The sequence below is a fragment of the Pecten maximus genome, unplaced genomic scaffold (genome assembly GCF_902652985.1).
Source record: "Pecten maximus unplaced genomic scaffold, xPecMax1.1, whole genome shotgun sequence".
NCBI lineage: Eukaryota > Metazoa > Mollusca > Bivalvia > Pectinida > Pectinidae > Pecten > Pecten maximus.
The window spans coordinates 1-12,996 of NW_022983010.1; the positions used below are offsets into that span (position 1 = coordinate 1).

The 12,996-nt window shown below is 35.6% G+C and overlaps 4 protein-coding genes across 4 annotated transcripts; all 4 read right to left on the reverse strand.

Annotated features, from left to right (window-relative positions):
- Positions 1–243: 243 nt before the first annotated feature.
- On the reverse strand, positions 244–834 carry LOC117321257 (piggyBac transposable element-derived protein 4-like; the record flags this gene model as incomplete). Its single annotated transcript, XM_033875727.1, is given in 1 exon segment — positions 244–834. A coding segment is annotated over 1 exon segment (553 nt), but the record flags the coding sequence as incomplete, so codon positions are not given.
- A 199-nt stretch (positions 835–1,033) lies between these two features.
- LOC117321256 (piggyBac transposable element-derived protein 5-like) lies at positions 1,034–1,834 on the reverse strand. The gene has a single exon (XM_033875726.1). The coding sequence runs from the start codon at positions 1,832–1,834 to the stop codon at positions 1,034–1,036; it is 801 nt and encodes a 266-aa protein (XP_033731617.1).
- Positions 1,835–6,784: 4,950 nt separating this feature from the next.
- LOC117321258 lies at positions 6,785–9,389 on the reverse strand. Its single transcript, XM_033875728.1, has 4 exons — positions 8,948–9,389; positions 8,395–8,594; positions 7,506–7,687; positions 6,785–6,924 (listed from the first exon to the last, which is right to left on the reverse strand). The coding sequence occupies exons 1-4, from the start codon at positions 9,359–9,361 to the stop codon at positions 6,785–6,787; spliced, it is 936 nt and encodes a 311-aa protein (XP_033731619.1). The 5' UTR covers positions 9,362–9,389.
- LOC117321259 (piggyBac transposable element-derived protein 5-like) lies at positions 9,373–10,680 on the reverse strand. The gene has a single exon (XM_033875729.1). It carries the CDS (start codon positions 10,678–10,680, stop codon positions 9,373–9,375), a length of 1,308 nt encoding a protein of 435 aa, XP_033731620.1.
- Between the last annotated feature and the right edge of the window lie 2,316 nt (positions 10,681–12,996).

Consider the following 12,996-nt stretch of genomic DNA (forward strand, 5'->3'; position numbering starts at 1 on the left):
AGGTAATCACATTTAAATTTAACGAGAACAGGTAAGATACAGGTAAATGTTTTCAAAATGGCAAAATCACAAGTTTGTGAAGTTTTTTTGTTCTTTTCAGCACTTTTCACACAAGTCAACATTCAAAATTCATTAATTTCTCTCGTGGTAATCAGTAAAACAACCAACTCTGCACAATGGCATATCACAAAATTGGCACATGAATGATGTCTCCACTGCACGTCCCTTTGGAGTTTTGAACATTCGAACATTGCTGACACACCCTCTTTCGACCCTCAATCTTCACTAGTTTATGATGGTTGATGGCACCAAGCACAGGAATGTTTTCATCATTTCTAGATTTCCTTCCTGCTCTGTATTTCCTACAGGTAAACCCTGCTTGCAGCTGATCAGCAACATCCACACGGAATTGTAGGTGATCATAATATTTCTTCGGTGGGGGATCTTTGTTCTCTGTTTTCTGAAATAAGATCCAGGCATTTACAATAGCCAAGTTCACAACATACCACATGATATATCGCCACCACTTATTCCCTGGTCTTCCAACTGGATAGTAGGATGCCATTTGGTCAAACTTATCTACACCGCCCATGTACATATTGTACGAGACATTCACGTGAGGTTTATGAAGATCCTCGTTCATATTTGGCTGTTGAGATGTTGGCAAAAATGTTATTTGTCTTTTATCCTTGAATGCTGTAGCAAGCAGATTTCCTTTCTGTACCTGTACAAGCTCCCCTCTTCTTTTCAGTTTTGCCTTTTTTACATCATCTGGAACACCTTTTCTATTTGACATTATAGTTCCGCAGACATAGGTATTCACAAGTTCTAGATGCTCAGCCAATGTCACTGATGAAAAGAATCTATCAAAGTACAAATGTCTGTTCTGATTGTGGTAGGACTCAGACAAGCTCCAAACTACATCATACCCTAGCCCATACTGCCTATCCCCGCCAAGTTTTTTTCCGGTGTATATTTGAAACTTGCAACAGTATGCCGTATCTGCCTCACATATCTGCCAAACTTTGATTCCCTATTTAGTAGGTTTAGCTGGCATGTACTGCCTGAAGTGAACTCTTCCTTTAAATCCAATCATGCCTTCATCTATAGAAAGTTTCTGCCCTGGATTGTAGTTTTCTTGTAGTTTGGGGACTATGAAGTCTATCATATTTCTCACTTTGAACAATGGGTCATATTCAGGATCGTTCCTCCCTGGAACATTGCTAGTGTCACGCAGGTGAATGTATCTATTCATGATGATGAATCTACTCTTTGGAAATATGGAGCTAATATATGGATCTGAAAATCGTTTATCAGTGCTCCAATAGTTCGCAAGTCTAGGGAGCCGACGCACACCCATCATAATGTTTACTGAAATGAACGCCCTTACCTCAGAGGCTGACGTCGGCGTCCATTTTGGATCTGGCCCTTTTTGTTGAGCATATCTATTAGTCTCTTCTGCTACACTTTCGAAGAAACATTGCGGTAAAAACCGTTGAAAATACTGAAGTTGGTTTGCATCAGACTGAAGGCCATGTTTAACTCTGGTAATTTCATTGAAATCTGGCAAAATAACCTCCGTTAATGTACGAGTCCATTCAAAGTTCAAATTTTCTAAATATGGGTCGCCACCATTTTCACTTTCGATTTCATTGTCACTGAAGTCGGCAGTATCCTCCTCCTCATCATCAGAATTATCAGAAAAATCAATGTCTGATTTGTTATATGATTCAACCTGTTCAAGTTCTTGCTGTTTTAACATACATCTCGCGTTTGCCTCGTCGATGTCCTGTTCGTCGAACCCATCAAAGTCAGACTCATCTGACGACTCCATGATTCATTGATGAAGTATCATAGTTAGTCGTAAAAACTTCAAAATCTTCTGTTATTCGCCGTAATTCCTACAAACTTTTACATGGTTGTAAACCGGAAATAACAACCGATCAGATTCACTCAAACTCTTTACGATAATGACCTCATTTCCGCTGTGGTTAGGTAGCAACGTAGTGACGCTACACACATACGGATTGGGCCGGTTTAACACAAAACGATCGCAGCCGGTTTCAGCCGGTTTCAGCCGATTTAACAGCGAAAGGGTTAATGAAAATGTTTTAACTGAATACTGTAAAATTTTAGTCCTGCTATATGCAGATGATACTGTTATTTTTGCAGAAAATGCACAAGAAAGGCAGAAATCCTTATAAGTTTTTGAAGAGTATTGTACGGAATGGAAAATATCAGTAAATACATCGAAAAGTCAGTCAAGGCTAACATGTGTATGTACACCATCAAATTGTCATCACATGCTGGTAATGTTATCCAAATTAGAATTAATTCCGATAGAAATCAAACAAATGATAGTCAAAAATGTGATTTCCCTATATGAACTATAGCAAAGATTACCCCCTCCCCAGGGGCAAACATGTGACCACAGGGTCACGAAATTTACAATTTTGGTAAAGCACCTTAAGACCCTTCCATCTATGAAGAGTATTTGATTCTACCTTATTTGGATTGTAAGAAGAAGATTTTAGAAATTTCAGTCACTTTGACCATTTTTAGCCCAACTCATTAGCCCCTGGGGGTGGGACAAGCAGGGCCAACATGTGCATACTATCAATCTGTTATCCTATGCTGATAATATAAACCAAGTTAGATTGAATTCCAATAGAAATCAAGCAAATAATAGTCAAAAATGTGATTTCCCTTTATAAACTATAGTAAAGTTTACACCCTCCCCAGGGGGAAACGTGAAACCCCAGGGTCATTAAATTCACAATTTTGGTAAAGCACCATAAGACCCTTCCATCTATGAAGAGAATTTGATTCCAGCATATCTGAGAGTAGAGAAGAAGATTTTTGAATTTTTAGTCACTTTGACCCTTTTTGCACCCCCCCCCCCCCCCCCCCCCCAGGCCCCTGGGGGATGGGGACCATATAATTCACAATTTAAGTTGACCTTTAGCCATAGAAGCTCCCTGTCGAATTTCAATGAATTTGGTCCAGTGGTTTTGGAAAAGAAGTTGAAAATGTAAATTGTTTAGGAAGGCATTACAGACGACGGACAAAAGGTGATTAGTATATATAGGTCACTTGAGACGAAGTCTCAGGTGACCTAAAAAGTGCATATGGATTTTCTCCGTAGTATCATAAATGTTAAAAGGAATGCGCCATTATATGTTATATGGACGTTTAGGACGTTTGCCTCTAATTTTCTACATAAGGAGTCATATGATCAGTTTTTGGCTTCGGCTAAAGAGTGGTAATGATCAGTTTTTGGCTTCGGCTAAAGAGTGGTAATAGAAACAAGATATCTTACTGTATGTCCGATCATAATAGTGGTTCTCATATCCATAAATGGGTACAGTTTGTAGAAAGTATTTTTAATGAAACTGGTTACAGTTAACTTATGTATGGCTGACCCTATACAATACTAGCGAATATTCTAAGAACTTCAACTATGTCATGATAGATATATAGTCTTAAAAAACAGTATTCGCAAATATGACATGATAATGTTTTCCATTCTGGTAAAAGTGTATGCTATAGAATGTTTAAAAATTGTATAAATTTAGAATCTTATCTTTTAATTTTACCTAAAAGTTTAAGAAATACTGTACAGCTAATCACGGTCTTCCAATTGAAATCGGAAGATGGGAAAACGTTCCTAGGGAAGAACGTATATATGTGTACTGTGCGATAAACAATCCATTGGAGATGAATACCACTATATTTTTTAATGTGATTTTTTTCCGTACTGAAAGAAATAAATATATTCCTAAATACTATATTCATTATCCAAATACTATAAAATACTCTGAATTATTTTGTACAACAAATTTGAAAGTATTGAAAAGATTATGTGCTTTTCTCCATTTTATTATGCAAACATTTCAGTCTCCATGTTAACTATACCGGTGCTATCTATTATCTAATGTTAATTATTTGTGTATGTTCTCGTATATATGATCTGAGTGTAGAGCTGAAACGAATAGCAGATTTTGGCATTCGAATATTCGTTTGGTATATAGTGGAACTTCGTTAACTCGAAGTCGACGGGACCACGAAAAAACTCGAGTTATCCGAGTGTTCGAATTAAGCGATTTTGCCGTTTTAGCTGAAAATTATGTCTTATTGGTCAACATTATAATCATTATACTTCGCTCTGTCGCTCATCATTTGGAAACCTGGTCAATAACATGTAATATATAATTTCTGTGTATGATTGTTAGCACTTGTATTTGGTTGTAGTTTGCCGATATACAGCACGATAAAGTTTCTTTCACTTAGTCACTTCACATAACATGCACGTGGCAGTCATGTTTGCAAAGGTAAACGATAACACGAATTCGATAAATTACAAGTTATAAAGTCAAAAACAAATACCGTTTACTTTAACACAGATTCGCATGCAAAACGTAACAGAACCTTACCTGATTATTGGACAATATCAAAAATGTTGAGCTACTACTTTTATTGATAACCAAACCCTGCATTACTGTAATTTTGAGGCAACAGTTGGGCCATGTTTGGTGATATGTTACTGAACTAGACTTAGGAACATAATTTTGGAGTGTTTGATAGAGCTGATGACAGTTGAACTTTACCCTTCAAGACTAACGCTATGTTATATCAGCATATTTAATTAATGAATAATTCCCAGGGGATGTGTCATTCACAACTGTAAAAACATCAGCCGGGATCATCTGGTTTTGTTAGCGATAGTCACTTGATATCGTGGTAGCTGAGTTTGTTGCATATCGGTGTACTTATACCGCCTCTGATAATACCTGCAAATGAGTAAAGTCCCCGTCTTTTGTTACATAGACTTTTTCTTTATTATTTCAACGACAATTTTTTTGATTTTATAATTTTATAATCATTAGTTATATTTGTCCGATATGTTCTATTCAAATGAATTTTTTAAAAAATTCTTTGCACTAGTGACAACTTATGTTTGAGTAATTGTCATTCAAGTAAGATTTTACTTGATGACAACATTTTAGTTGTTTACAGTTTTTCGATTGTGATTTTTCGATTAACCAGTTATTTTAGCTTTAATGTTTTTGTATATAGACTTTGAGAATATTCGACCGATGAAGTTGTAACTTACGGTTTAGCGTCATTCGTTATCTGTGTAGGTTACATTCCTTATTTGAATGGTAGTTGTTTCGTATGTCTCATATTAGAAATCGTATACTTTGATTTCTAGCTTATACTGACTGCAAGTTTAATTTTAATTCATTGATATATCAACTAATGTAATAAATCGGACTCTGAAACTATTATAAAGTAAATTTGCCATGTTAAATGGTGTTCCTGATTTTGTAAGTTGTCTGTCATATTTTCAATTTCAATGTTGGATAGTTGTTTAGATCAACTAATCTAACATTTATTTCAGAAACAAATCTTCAACGTTAACGTATTTTCAGTTATAGTTATATGGAGGTTTCATCCACACTGCCCTGTAACTATTTAAGACTGATACACCCTTATTCTACTCAGCAATTACCTAATACCCTGAACTTAATGATCTTGCTTTAATGATTTTGTACATTCTTTAAACCGTTGTTCTATTGTTTTCAAATGTTTTATTCAAAACTGAACTAATCAATGGTTGACCACAAGTTGAAGTCTCATACCAGTAACGTTTAAAGTACAGCACTTACTATTGAAGTCATTCAGAATGTTCAATCATTTCATTCACCATTTTGAAACCCTATTGCATGTCAAATATTGAATACGCACGAATTGCAAAACGCATACGTAATTTTTCACTAGTTGTACAAGAACAAAAATAAACTGTTATTATAGTTTTTAAAGAACTTGATGTTATCTTATTTTTTAAAAGTTATCCTTGTGTTTAAAGCTATTTTTAAACATTACTCTAACTTAGATTACTGTTGATCTAATTCGATTTACGAGATTTATTTGTTTTCATAAATCTAGGGAAAAAGAATTTTGTAAAGTATTTGGTAATCTTGGATTAGTTAAAAAAATTAGGTTTTGTTCAGTAAATTGTTTTGTGCCTTCACTAAAACGTAGTGATTTTCAAATTTACAATGAATTAAAATGTCCAATGTATATTGAATAGTACAATATTCAATAATAATTTTCTTAGCTTGGAATATTTGGAAACTTTTTGGTCTTTAAATGTGTGAATTGGCAACTCTTTCCAAGGATGATATTTGAATCCGTCAATGCTATCTTAATGTATCACAAGATGTTTCTACTTTATTTGGTCTGGCATCCATTGTTGTACAAAACATCATAAGTGGGATCATTCAATGATAGGCAATTTGTCGGTACGCAAGCCAGAAATTAATGTGGAGGCACATTTTGGCGAAATCTGTATTTGAGAATTTCTCTTTGAATGTTGCCTTATTATGAGTTGTTGACTGACATTAATTGTGACATCATTCTCTTGTTTCGGGACGTCTACATCTTTCTCATCAGTAGCTTTGTATGAACTTCTCCATCGTTCTAATATGATTCCTAATTGTGTACTTTGTGTTAATCCTTTTCCAGGGTTGGTCTTATAGTGCAGTGGAAATTTAACGAAATTGCACAAATATTTACCTGATGGTTTTTTAACTTGCTGGCGCTTCTACTATAACGATTGGTGCCGTAATGGTCTGTTTCGCCAGAGCTCTCTCTGTGCTTTGGTTCATCCTCTGTTTGCTTTATCGATTTTTGTATAATTGTCATGTTTATGTAATCGACAAACTGTGAAGTAAGGTTTGCAGTATGTTTTAATTTTGATCAAGTAACATCGCTTGTATTGTTAAGTTTTGGAGCTTCTTTTGAATGGTTCATTCCTGATTGGCAAGACTTCCTTCATCTCTGCTAGGAATGAATCCCTATCCAATGGTGGCTGAACTCCAGATGGTCGGAATGATGTGTAGTCTGATTTATCAGCATTACCTGTAAATAATGATATAAGATTGATAAAGATCAGAATTTATTTGGTTTATTTTTGTTTAACTTTCTACACAACCAGAGTCATTAAAGGACATGGAAGTTTTTTTGTATAAGGGAAAGCCAGAGTGCCGAGAAAACCAATCAACCTATAGTCAGTATCTGGTACTGCTCAACATGAGTTTCAAAGTTGCGACAGAGGCAGAGGGCTAATGAAATAATGTAGGGACACCTTAACTACTTAGCCAGCATGACCCCTTAAAGAATGTAGAGCAAGTAATAGTCATGAACCTGCAGTTAATTCTTGTTGAAAGTATGTGTATAAATTAGGAAAATTGACAAAAGCAATTTATTTAGTCTTGATGCCCTAAACAAGATTTTGTTCTAGTCATTAAGGTTAGAGGTCAAATTAGAAGTTATATTTTCCAACTTGGGTAGACACCAGGTCACTTGCTATATTCTAGTGCATATAGTACACTCAAGCTCTCTGTCATCCAAAAAAAAAAAAAATCCATTACTTTTAAAATTTCATTATGTTAAACATTGATCTATCAATTCCCAACACACTATTTAATACATATACATACCAGTATTTGTGCATTTTCGAAATTTCATCTGTTCTGCCTTTTTGGGGGACAATTTCCTCTTTCTTGGCTGGCTCCATTTACAGGGTTCAGCGGTTGGCGCTAATTCCCCAGACTGCTTTTTCTCTGTGATGTCAACTAAGCCATACAGAAGACCTGCCACATGGTTGCACGATTCTCCATTTCTGCAAATAATACAAGAAAAAAACTATTAACATTAACCCTTTTTTATATTAATACTTGACATTCTTCATTTATGGTACATATAAAATTTCCCAACTTATAATATACAATAGATTAATTCATATATGTTGAGATCAACTATGCATATATATATAATCAGATATATCAGTATATTTTATGATCAACACTGATCATAAATCAATAATCATGATTACATATATAAAATTAGGATACATATGTAGCGGAACTGCACCGGGTCGATCAGCAACCAGGTAGTTCAATGCAATAATTAATGTAAAAGAGTGTATAAAATACAAATATCAATATTTTTTTTATAAATTGTGAGGAATCATAGAGGACCTAACCCCCGGGGCCCTACTGATGAGATAAATGAAATGATTTTTATCTTCGAAAAGAAAAAAAGCATCTGACTAGTGTTTGGAGGTCCTAGTTCGAACACTTGTCAGTTCATGCATTGTTATCAATACAACTACAGATATATACACTGTATTACAAGAATGGAGCAGATTTGTATATTTTTGCACACATTTAGTTTTACAACATACACATGTACACTCAGTATACTAATTATCATCAACACATTTTTACATAACATGCAAATGTATATTGCTTACCCAGTATATACAATGTACAGTGACTGTCATGAAAATATAATAGACTATATTTTATACATTCTAAATACACTCACCCTGCAGGACAGTTACAATCAGCTGCATGCACTTGTCCAGTCTGTTTCGATATACATATCCAAACACTGTAGTCAGGAGACTTGTTCACATCTGCCGTTGGCATGGATGGTACCACTTTACATGATACATAGCAGTGAGAACAGAGGTCTGTGATAGGGCTGTATCGTATGTGGTGAACATGACTATCTTCATAGAAGACCTTTCAAATCAAATCAAATCAAACTATAGTTATTGTCGCTACATGTATACAACAAATAACATATATAAAGCATACAAATTATGTATTTGGTATTAGATTGATATAAGAAAATATGACAGACTAAAAGATAAGTGTTCATAATATGTCAATCATTATACATTTATACATTGTGGTTGTATATTAATACAGTACAGAAGATAAAACATATCAATATCATTCAGAACCTGTTATCTGACAATCACAATTTATTTGACTTTGACTAGAAAGATACCTCGGATAATCATACAAAAGAAATATTTTATAAAACAACTTCCAGTAGTTAAGAAATATTAAAACTTTGGACCACCTCTCACCTTTGCTTTAAGTTGTTTAACAGCACCCATTGGAGCATTATCAAACGTCCGCTGTCTGTTCAGAACAAGGTAATTATATAAGGCATCTTCTAGAAACATAGGTATCTGCCTAACATTGTCGGTCCAGTTCTTCAATGTGGATGGGTGGGGTAAAATTTCGCCAAGAGGGGACACGAACTTACGGGCTTGGTAGAGAGTGGATTGTCTTTCATCTTCCCGCTGTAGTATATCTTTCCGTCTGATACCAAGGTTCAACACACCTTTCGCACGTTCCTTTAATTCAGCTGATCGTCCACTAACTGGCTGGTCATGCTGGCGCAAAAAACTCTTCAATTCTTGAACAGTAAGCCGATCAATTGTCTGCAGGTTCACGTCTTCATTCTCTTTGTTTATACTGTTGCTACGGTCCGCCATTGTTTACTGAACTATCCGGAAGTAATGCGAGACGTACTGCCCTCTGGCGGTACACAAGGGGGATAATAACCGTGATACGGCCTATTGTACGAGACATTCACGTGAGGTTTATGAAGATCCTCGTTCATATTTGGCTGTTGAGATGTTGGCAAAAATGTTATTTGTCTTTTATCCTTGAATGCTGTAGCAAGCAGATTTCCTTTCTGTACCTGTACAAGCTCCCCTCTTCTTTTCAGTTTTGCCTTTTTTACATCATCTGGAACACCTTTTCTATTTGACATTATAGTTCCGCAGACATAGGTATTCACAAGTTCTAGATGCTCAGCCAATGTCACTGATGAAAAGAATCTATCAAAGTACAAATGTCTGTTCTGATTGTGGTAGGACTCAGACAAGCTCCAAACTACATCATACCTTAGCCCATACTGCCTATCCCCGCCAAGTTTTTTTCCGGTGTATATTTGAAACTTGCAACAGTATGCCGTATCTGCCTCACATATCTGCCAAACTTTGATTCCCCATTTAGTAGGTTTAGCTGGCATGTACTGCCTGAAGTGAACTCTTCCTTTAAATCCAATCATGCCTTCATCTATAGAAAGTTTCTGCCCTGGATTGTAGTTTTCTTGTAGTTTGGGGACTATGAAGTCTATCATATTTCTCACTTTGAACAATGGGTCATATTCAGGATCGTTCCTCCCTGGAACATTGCTAGTGTCACGCAGGTGAATGTATCTATTCATGATGATGAATCTACTCTTTGGAAATATGGAGCTAATATATGGATCTGAAAATCGTTTATCAGTGCTCCAATAGTTCGCAAGTCTAGGGAGCCGACGCACACCCATCATAATGTTTACTGAAATGAACGCCCTTACCTCAGAGGCTGACGTCGGCGTCCATTTTGGATCTGGCCCTTTTTGTTGAGCATATCTATTAGTCTCTTCTGCTACACTTTCGAAGAAACATTGCGGTAAAAACCATTGAAAATACTGAAGTTGGTTTGCATCAGACTGAAGGCCATGTTTAACTCTGGTAATTTCATTGAAATCTGGCAAAATAACCTCCGTTAATGTACGAGTCCATTCAAAGTTCAAATTTTCTAAATATGGGTCGCCACCATTTTCACTTTCGATTTCATTGTCACTGAAGTCGGCAGTATCCTCCTCCTCATCATCAGAATTATCGGAAAAATCAATGTCTGATTTGTTATATAATTCAACCTGTTCAAGTTCTTGCTGTTTTAACATACATCTCGCGTTTGCCTCGTCGATGTCCTGTTCGTCGAACCCATCAAAGTCAGACTCATCTGACGACTCCATGATTCATTGATGAAGTATCATAGTTAGTCGTAAAAACTTCAAAAACTTCTGTTATTCGCCGTAATTCATACAAACTTTTACATGGTTGTAAACCGGAAATAACAACCGATCAGATTCACTCAAACTCTTTACGATAATGACCTCATTTCCGCTGTGGTTAGGTAGCAACGTAGTGACGCTACACACATACGGATTGGGCCGGTTTAACACAAAACGATCGCAGCCGGTTTCAGCCGATTTAACAGCGAAAGGGTTAATGAAAATGTTTTAACTGAATACTGTAAAATTTTAGTCCTGCTATATGCAGATGATACTGTTATTTTTGCAGAAAATGCACAAGAAAGGCAGAAATCCTTATAAGTTTTTGAAGAGTATTGTACGGAATGGAAAATATCAGTAAATACATCGAAAAGTCAGTCAAGGCTAACATGTGTATGTACACCATCAAATTGTCATCACATGCTGGTAATGTTATCCAAATTAGAATTAATTCCGATAGAAATCAAACAAAACAAAAATGTGATTTCCCTATATGAACTATAGCAAAGATTACCCCCTCCCCAGGGGCAAACATGTAACCACAGGGTCACGAAATTTACAATTTTGGTAAAGCACCTTAAGACCCTTCCATCTATGAAGAGTATTTGATTCTACCTTATTTGGGTTGTAAGAAGAAGATTTTAGAAATTTCAGTCACTTTGACCATTTTTAGCCCAACTCATTAGCCCCTGGGGGTGGGACAAGCAGGGCCAACATGTGCATACTATCAATCTGTTATCCTATGCTGATAATATAAACCAAGTTAGATTGAATTCCAATAGAAATCCAGCAAATAATAGTCAAAAATGTGATTTCCCTTTATAAACTATAGTAAAGTTTACACCCTCCCCAGGGGCAAACGTGAAACCCCAGGGTCATTAAATTCACAATTTTGGTAAAGCACCATAAGACCCTTCCATCTATGAAGAGAATCTGATTCCAGCATATCTGAGAGTAGAGAAGAAGATTTTTGAATTTTTAGTCACTTTGACCCTTTTTGCACCCCCCCCCCCCCCCCCCCCCCAGGCCCCTGGGGGATGGGGACCATATAATTCACAATTTAAGTTGACCTTTAGCCATAGAAGCTCCCTGTCGAATTTCAATGAATTTGGTCCAGTGGTTTTGGAAAAGAAGTTGAAAATGTAAATTGTTTAGGAAGGCATTACAGACGACGGACAAAAGGTGATTAGAATATAGGTCACTTGAGACGAAGTCTCAGGTGACCTAAAAAGTGCATATGGATTTTCTCCGTAGTATCATAAATGTTAAAAGGAATGCGCCATTATATGTTATATGGACGTTTAGGACGTTTGCCTCTAATTTTCTACATAAGGAGTCATATGATCAGTTTTTGGCTTCGGCTAAAGAGTGGTAATGATCAGTTTTTGGCTTCGGCTAAAGAGTGGTAATAGAAACAAGATATCTTACTGTATGTCCGATCATAATAGTGGTTCTCATATCCATAAATGGGTACAGTTTGTAGAAAGTATTTTTAATGAAACTGGTTACAGTTAACTTATGTATGGCTGACCCTATACAATACTAGCCAATATTCTAAGAACTTCAACTATGTCATGATAGATATATAGTCTTAAAAAACAGTATTCGCAAATATGACATGATAATGTTTTCCATTCTGGTAAAAGTGTATGCTATAGAATGTTTAAAAATTGTATAAATTTAGAATCTTATCTTTTAATTTTACCTAAAAGTTTAAGAAATACTGTACAGCTAATCACGGTCTTCCAATTGAAATCGGAAGATGGGAAAACGTTCCTAGGGAAGAACGTATATATGTGTACTGTGCGATAAACAATCCATTGGAGATGAATACCACTATATTTTTTAATGTGATTTTTTTCCGTACTGAAAGAAATAAATATATTCCTAAATACTATATTCATTATCCAAATACTATAAAATACTCTGAATTATTTTGTACAACAAATTTGAAAGTATTGAAAAGATTATGTGCTTTTCTCCATTTTATTATGCAAACATTTCAGTCTCCATGTTAACTATACCGGTGCTATCTATTATCTAATGTTAATTATTTGTGTATGTTCTCATATATATGATCTGAGTGTAGAGCTGAAACGAATAGCAGATTTTGGCATTCGAATATATTCGTTTGGTATACAGTGGAACTTCGTTAACTCGAAGTCGACGGGACCACGAAAAAACTTCGAGTTATCCGAGTGTTCGAATTAAGCGAGTTATCGTTTTTGGTGAAAAGTTTGGTCAATATTTGTCAACATTATATAATCATTATAACTT

Excerpts from the sequence above, each read along its gene's own strand:
- LOC117321259 (XM_033875729.1), bottom strand. The coding sequence starts at position 10,680 with ATGGAGTCGTCAGATGAGTCTGACTTTGATGGGTTCGACGAACAGGAC.
- LOC117321256 (XM_033875726.1), bottom strand. The coding sequence starts at position 1,834 with ATGGAGTCGTCAGATGAGTCTGACTTTGATGGGTTCGACGAACAGGAC.
- LOC117321258 (XM_033875728.1), bottom strand. The coding sequence starts at position 9,361 with ATGGCGGACCGTAGCAACAGTATAAACAAAGAGAATGAAGACGTGAAC. Across the intron at positions 8,595-8,947 it reads TTAAACAACTTAAAGCAAAG|GTCTTCTATGAAGATAGTCA; the intron begins GTGAGAGGTGGT and ends TTGATTTGAAAG. Across the intron at positions 6,925-7,505 it reads TCGAAAATGCACAAATACTG|GTAATGCTGATAAATCAGAC; the intron begins GTATGTATATGT and ends CATTATTTACAG.